Below are 21015 nucleotides of genomic sequence, written 5' to 3'. Positions count from 1 at the left end.
AAGCTCCGGCCCGGACACGGCCCGGTCTAACGCGAGTCATCCTTAACATATAGATTGTGCGCATAGCCAGTATTCTCTAAGTGTACGCAAACACATTCATATACATTAATATGAGAGTTAAACAATAAAATGATAATAATTTAACATTCAGTCATAATTATATTAAATACGAAAAGCAAACATTCTTAACTTATGTAAACACATGATTTTAAAACATAATAACGAAGACAAAATATCGATAGTTATCTGAATTATATGATTAAATTATAGGTAAAGATGAATTATAATAGACTAAAGAAGTGGAAAAGTATACTTATATCGAAAATATTGACAGAAATATTATTGTGGTAAATGAACTGTCAAAAGTTTGACAACCCAGACCCAGTCGCCGCAAAATATACACAACACCGTACAGCGCCATCTTGTTTTTCAATCGACACATATTACTCAACTTCGTAGTCTGTTATAATTAATTTGTCTATTATTATACAAATGTCTTGGGGTGGTATATATTGCACCTATCCAATGTCATTGCGTCTCACTCTCTCATTAAGCAAAATGTGAGACGGAATATACAATGGATAAATAAATTGGATAAGTGGAATACCATCCTAAAAAGTGCACGTCAAATGTATAATTATTTGGCAATTTCAATCTAATACAAAACGATAACGATTAAAAAATGTATTGTTAAATTCTATAAAATCAAATAAATATTTTTGTTATAAAACTTACACTAAAATATTCATTTAAAAATTAGAAAAGATTGAAAAACATTCCAGGTTCGAACGGAACACGAAATAATCCTATTTATTGGAAATGTGCGGCATCGGTCCCTCTTACGACTGTGGCATAAGAGTGGACAGTGCGACTACCTTCCTGAGAATATGCTCATTGTGGAGTTGGACGTGGTGCGCTTACGGACGAGGGTCGCCTCAACTGAAACAAGTCATATAAAGCTCAGTACCGATAGAAATGGGCCAAGGGCCTATTTTATGACTGCTTGTAAGTAATTGTATTAGTATTAATACATGCAGACATTTCAGTCTCATAAAATTAGTTAAAAGGAGAGTTGTAGAAGTTGAAAAGATACGAGCTCTTAGGTATCGGTTTTTATGTTGCTTTTAATAGGAACCAAAAAATTATAAAAGGATTAAGGCTACTAAGACTGCGGTGTATAGAGAAGGGGTGAGTAGGAACTAGTAAAGATTTTTAAATGATGATCCGAGATTATAGGTGTCCACCACCGTAACATAACGCGCAGAGACTCTTTTACCGAGACTCTTTCTTACCTACATTTACATTGACTACATTCTAATCTAAAGTTCTATTTAGTCGATGCGAGACTACGTGCGATTTTGGGATTTGGGTATTTGAGCGAATTCATTGTATTCGAGTAGTTCACCGTTTCTTGCACCGTCTATATCCATAGGTCGGTGTTGTATATACTTGTACTACTACTATGTTGAATTATATAACAAAATCTAGTAAAATAGATAGCATATGAGCAATATATCACAATAATGTGGATATTAAAATAATATATGGAAATGATAAAAAAATACAGGATCAAAATAGTTACAGTCGAGTTCATAAATATGTACACAGTTCTTCACCTTAATCCATTGCAATAAGGTGAAAAAATGTACACATATTTATGAACTCGACTGTACAAAATTTAATGCTTTTTTTTTAACTTCCAAAAAGTAGTAATACCACTCGATTCCTTGCATTTATCCAAAAAAAGAATGTATTGGAACTATATGCATAGACGCAATATTTCACCGGCAAAATCGCAATTTTACTTATACTCTAAACATTCAAGATTCAAGATTTATTTATTTATTTCATTCATTTCGTCACGTTCGCTTATCGTTTTGTTAGGAGCGTTTCGCGAGTGAAGTACGACTGTCGGACTTAATTTCTGACTTTTGTATTGATTTAATACAATGGGTCCCATACAGACATTTGATCCCAAAAACAAATCTGATCGATTGATACCATTAATAAAAATTTGTCATCAAGCCTATGGTAAAAAGTATGCAATGTTAATTTTGACGCTTACTAGTGGAGTCCTGCGGCGACAGCGGCCGTTTGATCGCCTGCTGCAGCACCACGAGCCAGCCGGCGCGCTCCTCGTGCGAGATGGCCGCGAGGCAGTACGTCCGCTCCGGCGTCACCAGTTGGAAGGAGAAGCGCGCTTCTTTGCAACCGTTGCCGGTGTTGGACACTTTGATGCAGTAGCCGTTGGATTCGTGGCCTGGAAATAGTACAAGTTCAATTTGTACATTGTTGTTCAAACACAATTTTTTTAATTTGAGTTCAATAAGAAATTATATTAGGGTGTTATTCCTTTGTCCAATGTCATTGCGTCTTACTCTCTCATTATGCAAAATGTGAGACGCAATACACATTGGACAAAGAAATTGGCTAGATGGAATCCATCCTTAGGTAATCACTGTAATCAGTGTGTAACTATTTCAAGGCACAAAGGCATTATTTCAATCCAGACTTGAACTATAGTGACATGGGCGCAAAATTCAAGAGGTTCAGTTTTCCATAGAAATGTTTTTTTAGTCAATGAGACACATTGTCAGGGTGCTTAGCCATCTAAAGCACTTGGCCTAGTTTTTCATAAAGAGTTTGCTTTTCTATCAGGGTTAATGTGAAAAACTGCCAGTGCTTAGACATAGCAAAGGCAATCGATTGGGTTTGGCACCAAAGTTTTCTACGAAGTTTCATTAATAACAACGGTAGGCTCCCGATTTACCGAATTGTGTACGCACTAGCCGCTAGTAGGACTCGTCCGGCAGATATAATAAGAGGTCATTTCGATGACAACTATCCCAAACGTATTGAAATAAACACTGACATCCCGCAAGGTTCTATGCTTTCCCCAACGATGTTTTTGCCCTTATAAAATGTTTGATTCGGTAAGACATTCATTGTTATCAGGAGAAGTAATATGTTGATGTTTCTTGCCTTAAATAAAATAAAAATAAGTATTATAGAACATTATTACACAAAATGACTTAGTCCCACAGTAAGCTCAATAAGGCTTGTGTTGTGGGTACTTAGACAACGATATATAAAATATGTTATAAATACTTAAATACACAGAAAACACTCAGGAACAAATATCCGTGCTCATCACACAAAAGTAGCAAACAAAATAGGAGATAAATAAAGTTCATACCAATAAATATTTCTCCTTTCGGATAAGCGTCCAAAGGCTCATCATGGTACATGAGCTTCCTCTGATCTAGTGTAAACCAGCGTCGCCTATGCGCGTCTGAAGACCTCGGCCCGGTCTTCCAGAGCCAGCCTTCTCTGGCGAAGTCCTTGGGCAGGCGGAGGATTAGGTCAGACTGTGGTGTTGAGGGGAACGCGACTTGAAGGAGGTGGAGCTTCGCGCAGCGTATTGCCATGTACCTGGAAGAAAAATGGAGTATATTATTGGCTATTTGCGCAGATATTATAATATTTTTACTTGGTGAAGAAAGTGTAAGCAACGATAATGCACGGCATGTAAAAAAACGTGATTTCATAGGTTACAACTATATTTTAGTCAACTATTCGATATTTAATGTCCCATTTTAGACGAAATATACTCAAGATTCAATCTGTTTATGTTTGGTTTAGTTTCAATGTAGCTGAAACGGGCCATAGAGCGCGTGAAAACTTCAGATTTTATTATAATAGTTATATTTGTTACCTGCTGATGTATTTTATTTTAAAATATCCGGTTAAGTAGATGTACTTTTATGACAGTTGCGGTTGCCCTATTATCGTGCCCGCATAGTAGACTAAATAATTTCCCATAGAGTCAACAAGCATTTCCGGGTATTTTGTAAGTAGAAATCTTCCCAATTGCCGACGGGTTACTTTGGGTTGGTACTTACTCGTACTTCCTTCCTTATTCATATTAAAGGAGACGAAAGTAAGTAGTCGAACGTGTAGTGGTTTAAAATGAATCACATTTTATTTCTAAACAATACTTGATTGAGTAAACAAATAAACAGTGTGTTGTTTTTGTTCCAAAACAAACAGCCTTATTGAAATATTGACGTCAATAACAACAACCATAGACCGGGAAAAGTCAGCGCGGTTCTCATCGTTATCGAGCTCGCTAAGGGGTCGTTCATTAATTACATCACACAAAATTTCGATTTGTTAGACCCCTCCTCTTGTCACTCTTTTTCATAGGAAAAAAATTGGTCGTTAATACGTACTGTCACACTCGGCATGACATCACATCACATTACAGTGGTTCTCCCAATCGTGTGTTCAGTTGCATGCCAAATACATTTTGTTTGTCAATATGCCACAGTATTTTTCCGTACATGTTGGCTAGTAAAACTACCTATTTCCAGACGAGCCTTTGGTATTCCGTTGGTTGAAACTAATAAACAATAAGTTATTTATAGAAAGTATGCGCTCGGTCGGTATGTTTTGGTTCAACAACAGATGTGACAGCTTATCAGACTGATTAAGGGGTTAAAGTGACTTTAACCGTTAAACAGTGCAGTTACATAAAGTTTAAATTCATTGTGAATGTAGAGTTTAAAGTTAATGTTAATAATGTCATAGTATCTGGGTGCATTGCAAATAAATTTTACGTAATTAAGCGTAGTGCAGTCTTAAGTAAATTGATTCAATTGTTTTACGAAACTTAACTATGTAAATTTTGTTTTATTGTATTTATTGTACTTAATTCATACACGTATAAGTTTTAAGCATACGTTAACACACTTTCATGCATATAACTTAAATAGAAACGGCTTAAAATTGTCGTAACACAACGGAAGTATTTCACAAAACTGTCCTCAATTAATGATAACTTGCGCGTGCAATATAAATATAATTATCGTATCCCAAAGGTGAACAATAAACTTATGGATAAAAGTGCCTACATTGCAGCAATAAAAGTTTTTAACAAGTTGCCTGTTGAAATAAAGTCAGTCGAATGCAAACAATTTAAAACCATTCTATACTAAAAAAATGGCTTATTAGTAGGGTGTTCTACAGCATGAAAGAATTTGACGATTATGATAATAGTGCATGCATGTATTAATTTTGTTATTTAGTTATAGGTTAGTCTTAAGTATATTGTACGTCCGTGATGGACAAACTGTTGCTTCCTAAATGTATTATTGCCAACATCTCTGTACACAGTTATTCAATAAATATTATCTTATGTTAAAAAATAAAAAAATACTTCAGGCTAATTCAGGTCCTTAACTATGTACATTTTTTTTGCAATTCACCTATCTACGTTTACTAATCCAAGATTTGTCCCTGCCACACTATCTTTAGACTTGCTTTATGACAGGAATGAATCCGAGCCCATCTCTCTATTAAGGTTGACACCCTAAGAGTCTCTGTACTTACTGCGTACGTTTATTTTTTGTTAATATTTTCTGTCGACTAATAATACCACGCTGGTGAGCGGTAATAATACATATGTATATTATTACCCAGTGTTTGTTAGTAGGAATTGTAATGAATTCTATAATCCCATGAAGGTCCAGGTAGGCGGAGAATACCTGTGCTTTCAGAGATTGAAATAAATCCTTTTTTCTCTTTATTTTAAGTCCGTAATATAACACCACTATTGTGTTATATTATTAGCCGTCAACTGTTTCTATGAGTTAGACACAATACACTATAATCCCATTCCATTAAGTTCCAGGTACGCCGATGGTGCAGTTAAGGGCCAACAATTCGATACGGATAAAGGGACTAAAATATCTATTCACGTATACATAATTTTGGTGCTTTGACCGTGTAGATAGACCATGACCATGTATACCTGAGTATTCAATAGAATGAAACAAGTGCCATGCGCACTCTTATTACCTATACTGAGCTACAAAAACGAACATCTGTTTCCTGCCTTTTAAGAGTAATCCTAGTGTTACCAAAGTATAGATACAATACAAATCTTCTCTATTGCACAACCTCAAAATAAATACTTAAATGATATTTCATAAATTGTAGATATTACCTATTTATTTACACAACCTGTTATCAGAGTTAGACCAAGCTAAGTTAGCAGCGATTTTGATAGCACAGGGTGTGCAACTGTTATTTTAAACGTCCAGCTTCTATGAAATTATGACGTTTGAAATATCATTTGTACGATTATGTTATCAAAATAGCTGCCAACTTAGTAACTAAACTGTAACTGTATTATGAGCTTAAAACCTGAAATAAACGATATTTTTTTAGCTTGATCTAACTTTACCCATTTATTCATAAAATATACTATTTGATATGCTAATTGTTTTTTGAAACAATATTCCTTATTTTGTTCCAAAAAGAATTTGCCGTCAAACATGATTGATAACCAGCAATGCAGATAATTTACAACCCAGGAAATATTAAATATTTAGCCGAATCTGCATTGAGCCACCTGCTTATATATCAATATTCTTTAATATTTTTAGGCAAGACTTCCAATCTAATGGGGCCTGCTCTCTAGGGAGGCCTGGCGAAATGGCAAGGGGCGCGAAATGCCTTCCAGATAAAGATAATAAAAATTCAACGCACAAAAAGGTTGATAACCCCTAAACAATGGGTTTAAACAAAAAATGTGCCATTTTCAACCAAAAGGGTACTTATTGTTGCTTGTCAGTAAGGCGCTATTTCCATTTAGCTTCAATTAGAAATCGACAAGCGACAATGTGGTACCTTTTGATTGAAAACGTCACAAATAAGTGTAAGGACTGTGACTCTTAAGGGTCTCCTTCAAGCTCGGTTCTCCAAACAAACGTAGTTCCGTCCTCATTTTAAAACGACTAGCTAGATTGCTCTGTTACTTTTCTACTTTTAGATAAATAAAATGGTAGCAGGCACTCACCAACAGTTGATGACTTCTGGGTCTTCGTGGTAGACGTATATATGTCTGGTGGTTCCGTCCTTCATGAATGTAAGTTGCATGGAGTTCATCTGGCCGATTTTCGAGGGGGCAAAAGCGACGTTCAACTCCGACAGCTTTAGAATTCCCTTTGGCTCTTTGTTTTCTTTTACATGGTACCTGGACGTGATGGAAAGATCGATAATTTTAGTTTAAAGACAGAATTTAAAAACCGGGCAAGTGCGAGTCGGACTCGCGCACGAAGGGTAAGGGCACGCAAATAACGGCAAAAAAATCACGTTTCTTGTATTGGAGCCCTTAGATTATTAGTACCTACCTACTTAGATAATTATATTATTCTGTATTTAGTATTTGATGTTATAGCAGCAACAGAAATACATAATCTGTGAAAATTTGAATTTGAAAAAACTGGCGACAGACAGACAGACAGACGGACAGTGGAGTCTTAGTAATAGGGTCCCGTTTTTACGCTTTGGGTACGGAATCTTAAAAAGTACAGTTACCTGCCAAAATATTTAACAACGAACGGAAAATATCTCGATATTGACTAGATATAGATTTTTTTTGGTGACTGTATGTTTTAGTAAGGTCAAGTAGGGTATGTTTGTCATCTAGGAAAGTGTAATTGTGCGATAAATGTGACATTTTCAAGTAAAAGGTACCACATTGTCGCTTACCATAAGGACGAAATTTGCTAGTATCTTTCTGTCCGCGCGTCCTTATGGCAAGCGACCAAGTGGCGTTTGAAAACGACACAAATACTGTTTTAACGTGTAAGGGCCGGTACAGACGGCCTGCAACCCGACTGCAATTTGTATGGGAAGTGCACTCTGCAACTGCCCATACAAGTTGCAGTCGGGTTGCAGTCTTGCAGTCCGCCTGTATCGGCCCTAAGGGTTGAAATAAATCATATTAACCGAATAGTCAATTACGTAGATCTATATACTCTACCTGACATTACATTAGGAAACATAGATTAAAATGTATTCTAGTTTACACATTAAGGGTTATGTAATAAGATGATAATGATTATGATTGATGAAAATGATTTATGAAAATGAAATGATAATGATGCTAACATATTAACAATTGTTTACCTCAAAGTGTTTGTTGTTGAGTTAAAATTTGTAATTAGTATTTTTTTCTCGATTGAATCGTTTAGACATTAAGGTTTAAATTTTAAATAGCACGTTCTTACCTCGAGCGACCAAAGTTTTTGATCCGATCGCGGAGCCGAGAGAAAAACTGATCAAGACAACTCGCGGATCGGCTACAGCCGTCTGATGGATGCTGATACCTAGACAACCAGGGCATAAGTAGCGAGACCTACATTATTGACAACATTTCAAAATATATTTTATTAGGCTACGGCATTTTTTGGGAAATTAAACAAATGTATATGTACAAACAAAACAACGACTTATACTATTATGTTATATATTTTACGTCCTAATGCAAAGGCTGTCCATCGCAATCTAACGCGGCAATGCAGCGAGCGTGATGGGCACCTTTGCGTCCGGAGCGCCCGGGGGCGGGTTTCAGTGAGTTGGTACTGTTGGTAGTTATTTTATACATGTTTAATTAAGACATTTACGTTTAGTGATTAAATTTAGTTTTGAATTGTTTTATGTTTAGAAAGACACCCTGCCTACTGCCTGTATTTGTGTGAATAAAATGTTTGTTAAATTATTATTTATTTATTTTGCATAATTTAAAAACACAAGTTATTATTTTTCACAAATATTAACGCTTACGTAAAACAATATGATCAGCACATTACAAACTAGTCGAATTTATTTAGAGAATTAAGATATTGTCTATGGCACCTGTGTTTTTGTAAGGAAAAATCTCATCTGAATTTATTAAGTAACCATAGTGATTCACACTGATTTTCTAAAATATAAAACTCAAATGTGATGTGCCTTAAACTAAAAATGTTTCTTTACTTATACATGATTTTATTAGGTGTTCAATAAAAACCGGCCAAGTGCGAGTCGTACTCGCGCACGAAGGATTTCGTACCATTACGCAAAAAACTGCTATAAAATCACGTTTGTTGTATGGGAGCCCCACTTAAATATTAATTTTATTCTATTTTTAGTTTTTGTTGTTATAGCGGCAACAGAATCACATCATCTGTGAAAATTTCAACACGGTTGATGAGATACAGCCTGGTGACAGACGGACAGACAGCGGAGTCTTAGTAATAGGGTCCCGTTTTTACCCTTTGGGTACGGAACCCTAAAAAGTAACATTTGTATAATTTTCAAGTAATTATTGGATAGGGTGGAGCGGATGTACCTAAAAAGTATTTGTATCTTAGAATGCAGTTTTTTGTGATCAAAATAGGGCTCACTCTTAAGGTTTAATTTAATTTAAGGTATAATCTAATTTAATTTATTTTACCATGATAGTGGTTCGAAATGTTGTCAATTTGTATCAATCAAGCTTCATTGACTTCATACATTTCATGCTCATAATCTCAAATTCTTGCAAATATTTCTGTCATAACATTACGATCCAAATTATGCGAACGTGAGTACCACACAAGCGACATAAACTAAACGCGAGGAGAATACAACGGAACATTACAATTTTCCTGTTTATGCGTACGAGTCACTTAGTGTTGGTATTGCGGTACCATCCAGGTTTTTCTAGTTATATCACAATTCAAATACATAACTAATGGTTACAAATTAGGCATTCCGCTTTGGCTCGAATGAGTTGACAGCTCATTAATAGCTCAATTGCGTGTTTTGCTACTTTGAAACTGTTTTTATAACGTCACCAAATTATTTTTTGTCTCAATTACAAGTAGGTACTATTACGGTTACTTATTTTAAAACAAATATGATTTTACATGATTCTGCAATGTTAAGTAAGTACTTTAAGTATAAGAATTTATAAGTACCATTCTTACGATGAGATTGACAGCTCAGTTGCCATTTACATTTTCGCTTGGCAACTGTTATCCTCAAATAAATAAATTTTGTTAAAAGGCCCCATTAGGTGACATCACAAAAAGGACTCTAAAATGGATGTAACTCGACGTCACAATTTCACAAGATTCCGCCATAGCGTTGTTTACCATCTATTTAAGATGGGTGTGCCAAAATGTGACGCCGTTATCTTGGTTGGCGATGAGTTCAAAATTACGTAGTCAGTCAATATTTGAACAGTTTTTACGTAGATTTACTTTTAACGTTGGTAACAGGGGCGTGGAGTTTTTCCGATGGGATTTGTACACCGACTACGTCACGACGCGGCACCTGTTGACCTAGATACACGCATGGTTTTATCTTGCCTATTTTAATCTCTTATCAATCTGAGACCACGGTAAACAAGCTAAGTCGTTCTAATATCAATCGCCAATTCATCATCTATTTTTTAATCTTATGATTTATCACTTACTGCGTTCTGTGTTATTTTTCGCAAGGCTTTGCTAAAATATTCAATTGTTTCAAAACATTTTGCTTTTGGCTTATTGTATTAGTTGTATTATATGTTCGCGCAAGTCTTAATTATTGGTTTTAGCATTACAGTGTTTAAATAAATTATACCTAAAGTGAAAAATGATTAAGCGTTTTCTTATTCAGTTTTCCTATCTGAATCAAACAATCGTCAATGTTGGTGATTTTAAGACCGGATTTATTTTTGTAGAATAACAATCTTCCCGTTGGTACATACAGTGGACGAAAATAGAATACTTATATGGATTATTAATGAATCATGATGTCTTGAGATGTCAGGCAGTGATGTTTGAAACTTGAAATGGTTGTGATGATAGGTATGTACATATTACACGTTAGAAAATAATAAAGTTGTTATAATAGGGTAAGGTACGTTACATTTATTTTGCAAATTGTATGGATAATTTACCTAAATTAGTATGAATGAGAATGAGAAATCGTTTATTATCAATTAGCAGAGTTACATCTTTTTATTCCCGTAGGATTGTGTCAGCTAACTTATGTCTAAAAGATCTGTGTATTCTAAATTAGTAACAGGAAAGCGAACACAAATATCTGGATAGGTATTTCAAGTTGGCATGGAGCTTGTTTATTACTTAGGTACTGTCTAACTAACAAATCTCGATCCATATAGGTATCCATAAAATGTACTTACTGAAAAAGAGATTAAATGACGAAAGAGAAAAAGTACTTAATGACTATTTCGATTAAGGATATTGAAAGTTATAATTTTCAAATAGGTTTACTATATACATAAAAGGCTGTATGTAGTAAACCTATTTTTTTTTTTACATTTCGAGTTCTCTTTAAACTCATTTTCAATTAAACCACATTCGATCGTGATGCAACTATACAACTAAAAGCATTAATCTCTTTCTGCTAAATGGTGGTTTATAAGACATGTAAATTGTAAAGGCACAGCGGAAAATTCCATGCTTTCTCCGCAATGAACCATTAATTTTAAGCCCATCGTATGAAATAAAGCCAAAGCTATAAAAAACACAAAATATCTGGTCACCGCGCGTCATTCATTATCTACTTCTTATACCAGTATTAGGGTGCCCAGATATTTTTACAGTGTAACTTTTTTTAACTCACTTGAGTGTGTCTTCGCTCTCACTGAGCACAAACTTCCTAAGCTGGTAGCGGTTGTCCTCCTTTCCCCTCTTCATGAGAAACCCCTCCATGGTGCCGGAGAGGTAGCTCTGGCGTTCGGGGTGGCAGAACTCCTCGCGTTCGTACTTGGCGCGGATCCATTGCTCGATTAAAACTCTGGAAGTAGGAATGGTTAACTTACTTGCTGCTGGATTGATGAGAATTTAAGAAGAAGATTGCCACAAAAACAGGTATAAAGAAATATTTAGATATTCACAGCAGCGGCTATGATTGGACTTATTATGGGTTCACGCGATGCTCCAAAGATTGTTGCTGGAACCTTCATCCCCTTGAGGATAATTTACGGACTAATATGAAAAATGTTGCTCTTAACCTGCTAGTTAGTACGAAAATTTTACTTGTAAAAATGTTACTGTGGTCTGTATAGGTACTTTATAATTAGCGTATTTAGTCTTTAAGATTTTATGAAACAATGAAAAGACCGACGAATATACTACTACTGTTACTACCACCCGTAAGTGAGTACTCAATAAAGTTTTCTTATTATTTTTGTTTTAGTTATGCGTCAGTCGCCACCCCACCATTCGGTTTTCCCGCTCGCTTTCTCAGTGATTTGTGCTTTTCCGTGAATAGACAGTGAGTCACACACATCCATTCCACCCTTGTGGGCGTTTCTGCCAGACACGCAAAACTTTTGATTTGTAAAGAACTAACTATCATTTTCCTATTATTGTACAAAAAAACTTATGTGGTTGCCTACTATTTCTCTGATGGCACTATGGCTTTAAGAGGAAAGAGACCTTACATTATTTATTACCTAATGTACACGACTTACATAACTATTATTTAACTGTAAAGTAGATAATTTCGCATAATTTTATTTCATTATTGTTACTTCTCTGCCTAGAATTAGTAGAATAATTATTTTATCAAAATATTTTTGATTAACGTGGAATATCATAAAACGAACTCCTAAAAAATATGCGTAGACTCTCAAGCATGATTTTGGATCTTTTCATAATTTTGATTACATGCAAACCTCGTCTGTCCCTATAAAAACAAAACTTGTGTTTTTTATGTATTTAGTTTTTAATTGTTTTGCACATAAATAACTAACAATGCGTAATCCATGGCCATGTACACTAAAGACAAACAACTTAGATCATCAGGCCCCATTAGTGCATCAGACAAACAATCGCCTTGTCAGTCGGTCAATCTGAGCGTTTTACAGGAAATGCCATTGGCTTACTCGCCAGGAAATGCTCGAAGTTCTTATGACAAATACTCTTGTTTTGACTACGGTCTTACTAAATCTAATTTTAGAAGCGAAACACTTGTAAAATATGAGTATCATTTGGTTGAAACTAATAAATTGTATCAGGATTTACCATCTACAAATGTACACGACAGTACTTACTCAATAAATCATTCTCATTCTCATCTCATCGACCTGTTCTGCGATAGCTTTAGTTCGATACGTAAGCTAATGACTCAGGACTTTTCCCACTGTTAAGTGTTAACAGTGGAAAAAGTGTTAACTCAACATTGTATCTCTATCCTCTTCTTTTTTCTCTCTTTTGTTCTTCTTGTTAACTGTTTAAACCAATTTTCCCTCTCTAGTAAGATCAGTAAAGTATATTTATAAGTTAGTAAGTATTATTAGTTGTAATTTCGCACACCATGCACTTTACGCAGTTTCTATCTGTGGAAACTTGTAATTGGCTCACTGCTTCTATGTTATTACCTAACGTGTTACTTCAGCTGTAAGTTTTCCTAATAAATAAAATAAAATAAAACAAAAATAAAATATCTCCTTGGATTTCACGGGCCTCTACATCCCGGTCTTTTGATAGGCTTGCGTGGGGATATAGATCCAACCCGTAGCCCCCTACGCCCCCTACGCGGGTTGGGGGGCCCCTTGGAGAACTTTAATGTCATGTAGAACGCCTGCTGGAACCCGTTCACAGGCGCCACAATAGACACCCATGAACCGGTCGCAGCAGGCATTGGGACTATTGTTGAAAAAGTGAACAGTATAAGTACCTAATATTACCTTAATATTGCCTTCGGTTACCGTGATAGCGCAGTTACTCATGAACTAAACTATGAAAACGGATTATATCGCGTATATTGAATTTATAATACATCCCGATGTTTCGTTTCGTTTTTTGCACTTTCTAGATCCGTTTTCATAGTTTTATTTCATGAGTATAAGTGCCTGTCTATGAATTGAAGTTTGGGTGGACAATGCGACTGGGCTATTGTAAAGAGGTCCGGACACCTGCCAACACACGTTATCGAGGCAGGCGGTGACTATTGCCGCTGACTAGATGGGCCCCTGAGACTGCCGTCGTAAAGACGACCAGGAGCAACACCGGTGTGAGCCACTGTGCCAACTAGCGTCTTATGCATCTTTCACTTCCACCCCTACTGGAGCATATAGCTCTAACACCTACTCTCAGGACGGCCAATGAAGGCAAGCCGGAGACGAGAGTCCCCTTTGGGTCCACTCCGATCGCCGAAGACACGCCGGAGACGGAGATCCTGCCCGACTCTCGGGAGCAATCGGGTCCGTGGAGTCATTACTCCCCGACAGCTCGCCACAAGCCACAATTAAGCTGCCCCGCTTTATTTTTATTCAAAGGTGGCTCAAAACTGCACCAGTAGTACCTACCTAACCCTTTTACTTTTTTACCCGACTAGCTATACATATGTATTTGGGCATGTTTGTGGCGTGTATTAATTCCACCGTAACCTCTAAACTAATTATTGAACTGATTTTGATGAACGAGGTGTCACGGATTTGTTCGTATTCACATACTTACGCTTCATTCTCGACCTACTTTCAAAAAGCACTTTGTACGAAAAAAACCGGTTTACAGTTTTTCTTGTTTACCTGGCGAACTTGACTGCAAAACTGCCGGATGCCTAGTACTTATCAGCAGTCTGCGGGTTTTTCGGCCTCCATGTTTTATACTGTTCGTGTAAAAACATTAAATAGGTACTTATTACAGAACGATATCGTGTGGTTTAAAACATTTATATAATAACACTTTAACCATATAAGTACCCTGCAAAATTAGTACCTAATGGTTACATTACAATTCAAATGAGTTGGCAGCTCGACTGTTCGGGGAAGTTCAATCAAGTGCACTTTCGTATTTTTATTGACTTTTTTTATACCCCGGCCACATACTCGACGAGTGGCATGGAAAGTAGGCAGAGACGTAGTGTGGCCGCGCTACTCGTCATGCCCACCGCTCCCTATTTTGTGGGTTTTTTTGGCGCGAGTCAAAGGACCGGCAAGGAGCGTTTTCCTCGCCAATAACACTCAACCTGTCTAACTTATTTCTTTTTTCAAACATCCCAGCGCTGTTCCATTATCATTATCAATCAGTCCAGTTCCAGCCCAGAGGTGTACCTTGTTCTCGCGACGATGTTCCCAATGTCCCTCATCCTCTGCACACTTGCGAGTCTTCCCAACGATCCAGTTTGATGTGTTTCACTTTGCTGGTTACCGAACAGAGCGCCTAACAAACACGCCTAACTTACTGTGGGTCGTTCTTCGTAGGCCTCCTGTAGCAAGGCGGGACGCGCTCCTCATACTTGTTCCTCGCGACGATGTTCCCAATGTCCCTCATCCTCTGCACTTGCGAGTCTTCCCAACGGTCCAGTTTGAGGTGTTTGACTTTGCTGATGTGAGCGCCCATGCCTCGGTGGATCGAGGCGCAGCGCATGCAGATGAATATGCCCAGGTTGTATGAAGCCCAGTCTGGGTCTGGAAGAGGAATAAATTATATAATATAAGCATTCGTGTCATAACTAATAGTGTTAGTTCATAATCTATATATATAAATGCGCGTGTCCTGGCGAATCATTCACTGTTGAACTGATGTGGATGCCGAAACTGACAGTTGTGCATCTCGAAAAGGCCCCTGACTGACTGATTCATCAACGCAGAGCCGAAAGTACAAAAGCTAGATAAATGAAATTTGCACACCGGGTTATATTTATAATGGCTACAAGAGATAAGAAGCGATTTTGAGAAATTCGGCCCTTAAGTCTCCGGCAAGCTCGACCGAATTTCACCTTCCCATACAAACGGAGTTCCGTTCTCATTTTAAAACTATTACATTTTGGATTGTAATGAAACTTTGCACACACTATGAGGTATATCTAGGTCTGAGATTAGTTTATATAGCTCCAGTTTATAAAACAAACGAAACAGAGTAAAAACAAGTTTTGTATGAAAAACGTAAATTGGCTGTATTTTTAAACGGTTATATTTTAACTATGGTAGACATCTGAAGCTACATAAACTAATTTCAGACATAGATATACCTTATCCTATTGTAAGTACAAAGTTTCAGAGCAAACTAGCTACTCGTTTTAAAATGAGAGCGGAAATACGTTTGTATGGAGAACCGAGCTTGCCGGAGACCCCTAAGGGGGTTAAAAAGGGGATGAAAGTTTGTATGGAGATCAAGGTTTATTTTAAGCTAGGAAGTTGAAACTTCGTAAAAAGACATTCTGATAAAATACGAGAAAAGTAATTTCAGCGTTTTTGAAAATTCATTCCCTAAAGGGGTTAAAAAGGGGATGAAAGTTTGTATGGACATCAAATTTTATTATTAGTCTAGCAACAAAGTTTTAAAGATCATAATCAAGCACATGCATGTTTATCTGGGTAAGGTTTCGTTTGCGATTTGTTGCAAGCCTTGCAAGGTAACCCGAGCCCTTTAGCCAACACTAACCTATACTTGTTTGGGCGAGACGAACGCTTCCGGCAAACGATGGAAGTGATAGAACAAAGGTACCTACTTCGGATTGTAGTACATTAGCGTAGCGAAAACATTTGTTTGTACCCGTGGCATTTATGTAGTTATCGGGTGATGCGTGTGATAAGCCCAAATCATAAGAAACGGAGTTGGTACAAGAGTAAACACGACAAACATATCTTCACTTATTAAAGTTGATGATAGGGGAAAAGGCTAGGCGAAGAAGAAGAATTAAAGTTGATTAATTGTGAACAGTTAAGAGTCAGGCAAACCTAGCCGCCGCCCATTTTTTGCATTCTGAAATTTGACATGAACATTTAAGTAATGGCTCCTCTACACGATGGCCCAACGTAGACCAATCTGAGGGACGCAGCTATGCGGTGGAATGAGATAGCAATATTACTTGCTCACTCTAACGCATAAATGCGTCCCTTAAATTGGCCTACCTTGGGCCATCGTGTAGAGCCATAACATATCTATGTCAGGTACTAGTTTTCGTTGCTAGAAATTGTAGTACAAAAAAATTAGAGCAAGATGTAAATATTAAATAGTTATACTTTCTTTGTATAACAATCTTTAGGAACCTGCACTATTTATTGTATTACACTTAAGAGCAATTGAAATGGATAACTTCGTAGGTGTGTACCTATACTTAAAACTCTATGTCACCTACCTATTTACATTAATGAGCTATTTCAAATATGTAGAACTCTTCTGGGCAATTTCAATCAAAATAATGGACAATGTGACAGGTGCAATCTGTTTGCGCATGGTTAGCGCATTTTGCACACAGAACAGAACCCTAAAAATGTACACCGCGAGGGCAGTTTATAAATAATGAACTCCCGCCGAGACCAAACTTGGGCGGTTACTTAGCCAACTTGCAGGTTACCTAACTACTCATTTTAATTATTGTTTATTTAGGTATTATTAAATTTGATCGAAATGAGAATATGATTCGAAAGTACAAGGGATTCAAAACTACTGTTTATCGGAATTTATGAAGGATACCTTCAATACCTAGTGATATTTTAGAAAACATATTTTAGTTTGATTCCTGTTAAATTGATTTCTTTGTTTAAAACATACCTAAGTATTCAATTGTTTCTACTTTTACCAACCCTTCATATTTATTCTAATTAAGTCACATTATGCTTGTTACATACCTATGTTTAATTTCTTTATTTGTTTCAGCTTTAAGTCATTTTTGCGATACCCCACCACTCCTTTGCCTCTTAATGTTCTTATAGTACTTATATAGAATGTTGTATGTTTAGTGTGCCTTTTAAATAAAAAATAAATGAAAAATAAAAAAAAGCTTTTTGTTACCAATTAATAGGAACAAAAATAGTATTGCGCAACATGTACCCAACAGCGCACTTTACTCCCATAACCCATTCTCTACCATAAACCAAACAAAACATACGTGTTATGATGAAGACCTACGTGAAACCTACCCGTTTCCGTTTTTAAACTGCCCACATTCGTCAACATCCGACAATCATGAAAACAATTGAATTTTTTATAGGTAAGTATAGGACCTAGTCACACCCAAACAAATGGTGAGTCATCGGCAACAGAGCTTATTTGCTACAGGGAATGGATTAGCCGAGCGCTGCGTAAGGTTGAAGTCTGAGATCTGAGATACGTTATAGTGGAAGCCGTACGAGCCTAATTTCAAAGAAAAACCGCAAATCTATGTACAGTTTACTCATTTGTCACACGCATATGTTTCTGAAAAAAAAAAAAACCCCTACAAAAAAGATTAGTACTCCGGTCCCAAGGAAAGATTTTTAGGAACTGCGGGTCAACAATTTTGTTTTGACGTCTAGTATGCGTGTCCTAAACGGCTAAACTGTACATCGATTTGCGGTTTTTTTTTGCGTACACCTTACACTATATGGCCGACCTTCACCGATACGCCTCGCCTGGCGGGTGAAACTTATATTTTTTCAAAGAAGATATGTTCCTGAACATAAATAAATAAGGTTGCCTAAAGAAATACGGTCAAGCCTATTTATAATTAATAAAAAAAAACATATTTTTTTTCTTAAAATGTCACTGACTTGTCTGACGATCGAAATAAGTACCAATCGAAATTAAATACAACTTGTACAACATGAATAAATTAGGTTGCCTATCTTTTTCCGGTCACTATTATGTGGTTGCCGTGTTTAAACAGGTGTTATATCGATAATTGCACTCATCTGCCTGACGCTTGAGTTATATATCAAAATGATGGTAATTCATTTTATTGCGAATAAGTGGTATAGGGTTGCGTGCGAATATCCGGTGACAAATAAGGGTTGCCAGGCTTTTAAATAAAATAAGAAGGGAAGACTTTTAGCGATAACTCAAAACCGGCTTAACTGATCACGATTGTTTTAACTTTTATTGAATGTGTTTATAAAGCACTATTTTTGTGCTTTTTTTCATATTTTTTGGACCGATGGTTCAAACATCCCACACCATAAATGGTTGAAACGAAACTAAAATCCACACAGAATTTTTTTCTTTCGAAGCCATTATTTCCTAAAATATTCACTTTATCAAAAAATATTTTTTAAAACCCGTATAACCCGTATTCATTTTAGAAGACCTATCCAACGACAAGTTACACCACTTACACCAGAGTTGAAGCGAAAAAAAAAAAACAAGTGCGAGTCGGACTCGCGCAAAAAGGGTTCCGTACCATTCCGCATAAAACGGCAAAAAAATCACGTTTGTTGTATGGGAGCCCCACTTAAATATTTATTTTATTCTGTTTTTAGTACCTATTTATTGTTATAGCGGCAACAGAAATACATCATCTGTGAATTCTGTGAAAGTTCAACTGTCTAGCTATCACGGTTCATCCTGCCTAGCCTGCCTGGCGGTAGCCTGGTGACAGACAGACGGACGGACAGTAGAGTCTTAGTAATAGGGTCCCGTTTACCCTTTGGGTACGGAACCCTAAAAATAGTGCTTAAGGCGGTTCCCTGAGCCAGAAGGCGAAAAATCTCCTTATATGATCCTGTTTTTCTAAGAGGCGTTGATATTCGTAGACGTGGAAAAAATATATGTAGTTCTTGACTATATTATCTTTAATATAATAGCTTCCGATACACGAATTATGACACCGCTCGATACAATTAATTCCCAAAGTAACCTCTAACTCGGACTTTTAATCCAACTTTACTCGGTTATTTATTATGTGATACTATAAACAAATAAAGAAGAAAAAACAATCTTAACTTAAATAGTAATTTCATAGCTTTCGAATTTCGAAATAGCAGGGTAACGTTTTTAAAATAAATAAAAATCGACAAAATTCGATCAAAATTGACACTTAGCGCGCATGATATTTCCCGTTCTTTCTTGCGAAATGTGACAGAGACAGCGGCAAACCGATAGAACGGCCTTAATAAACACATTCAATAAAAGTTAAGCTAAAAGTCTTCCCTCTCTCCTACTATTGATTACATACATATGCACGTCTGTTTAGCATTGACTGACCAGCTGATAGGTTATTGCTGAAGCTGCATTGCTGGGCCTACCCTACACACATCCGTGTTGCTCACGCACACAGCAACCGTAGACGCGAACGTCACAATCTCACAATCACAACGCACCAACGCACACTTGCTTCCGTGGCCTCTGGTGTACATCGTAAATAACACCACGCTACGTTTTGGTCATCTCAATAATAACAGTTGTGTAATTCACTAAACAAGTAAACACTAATAAAAGCGAGTCTGCTATCTACTAAAATGAGCTTTGATATCAGAAAATGCGTCTTTAAAAGTTTAAACCATTATTGACTAGTTTGCGAATTTGATGATTAGGATAATATCTTCTCTTAGGCTATTCAGTAAGCATTCGGGTCAGTCTTCAATTAGAAAAGTACAAAACAATCACAAATAGAGACGTAGTAGAGGCGGTTCGCATGGTCACACAAAATCAATTTTCAATTAGCGTGCACCATGCACCTTGCGGAACCGACAACACACGTATCCTTCCTTACCGCTCTTACGTTACCCAAATTTGGCAAAGGATTATTTTAATTCTCTTGCTCAAAAACGTGTTGTGCTTCTATGTTGATTTTCATTGAAAGCATTTTACTCCGAGGTCACTGAACTTCAAAGCATGGACGCACTTAAGCCCCCCCCCCCCCCGCCTATTCACCCCATGGAAATACCACGCTTCACATCGAAAACATTATCACTATTAAATAATCACTGATTTTCACGTACCGTCGGCTCCACAATCGGCACAAACATTGTTCCCACTTTTCGTTTGTAACTCCTGTAACAATCTCTCGTTATGGTCAACCATCGTGCAACTTTTGCATCAATAATTGAGACATACACGCTCGCGTACGTACTGCGTTCGAAAGTCTAACGCGTTCTCTGCCAATGCGCGAGGGAGCGAGACTTCGCTTCGACCGACGGCCGACGACGCACGGCGACGTTCGGTTCAACAAACGCCATTTCGTGTCATCGAATGATTCGCCGTTTCACTCATACACTAGTCGTTTCCGATACGCTTGAATGAGATAGAAAGAGAGGTCTAGTTTCGGTACATGAATGAAACCAGTGAGTAGTTGGATCTCGTAAATCGTATTGGTGTGTGTGTATGGCGTAGTACGTGATACAAGTCAAAAAGAGACGTCTCGCGTAAATATACAGACTTACAGAGAATCTATAGTTATGTATGAACGTAGTTGTAGTTTACGCGCTGAAGGTACTTACATCTAGGCGGAGTGGTAGAGTTTAATTTGTCTAGCTTTTGC

At 36.9% G+C, this 21015-nt stretch overlaps 1 protein-coding gene across 2 annotated transcripts; it reads right to left on the bottom strand.

Annotated features, from left to right (window-relative positions):
• Nucleotides 1-49: 49 nt before the first annotated feature.
• On the bottom strand, nt 50-20648 carry LOC134745454 (arf-GAP with dual PH domain-containing protein 1-like). 2 transcript variants are annotated; one of them, XR_010128182.1, is made up of 8 exons: nt 20477-20648; nt 15019-15244; nt 11449-11622; nt 6863-7039; nt 3197-3432; nt 2066-2260; nt 608-939; nt 50-496 (listed from the first exon to the last, which is right to left on the bottom strand). XR_010128182.1 is itself a non-coding variant. In XM_063679496.1 (7 exons), the coding sequence occupies exons 1-7, from the start codon at nt 20556-20558 to the stop codon at nt 872-874; spliced, it is 1158 nt and encodes a 385-aa protein (XP_063535566.1). In that variant the 5' UTR covers nt 20559-20648; the 3' UTR covers nt 50-871. The 2 variants fall into 2 exon arrangements, 1 of the variants encoding a protein (XP_063535566.1); XM_063679496.1 differs by having other exon boundaries at nt 50-939.
• Between the last annotated feature and the right edge of the window lie 367 nt (nt 20649-21015).

Source organism: Cydia strobilella, chromosome 11 (genome assembly GCF_947568885.1).
Source record: "Cydia strobilella chromosome 11, ilCydStro3.1, whole genome shotgun sequence".
Lineage (NCBI taxonomy): Eukaryota > Metazoa > Arthropoda > Insecta > Lepidoptera > Tortricidae > Cydia > Cydia strobilella.
Note: the sequence above shows the minus strand (reverse complement) of the source record. Positions and strands in the feature narration are given on the sequence as shown.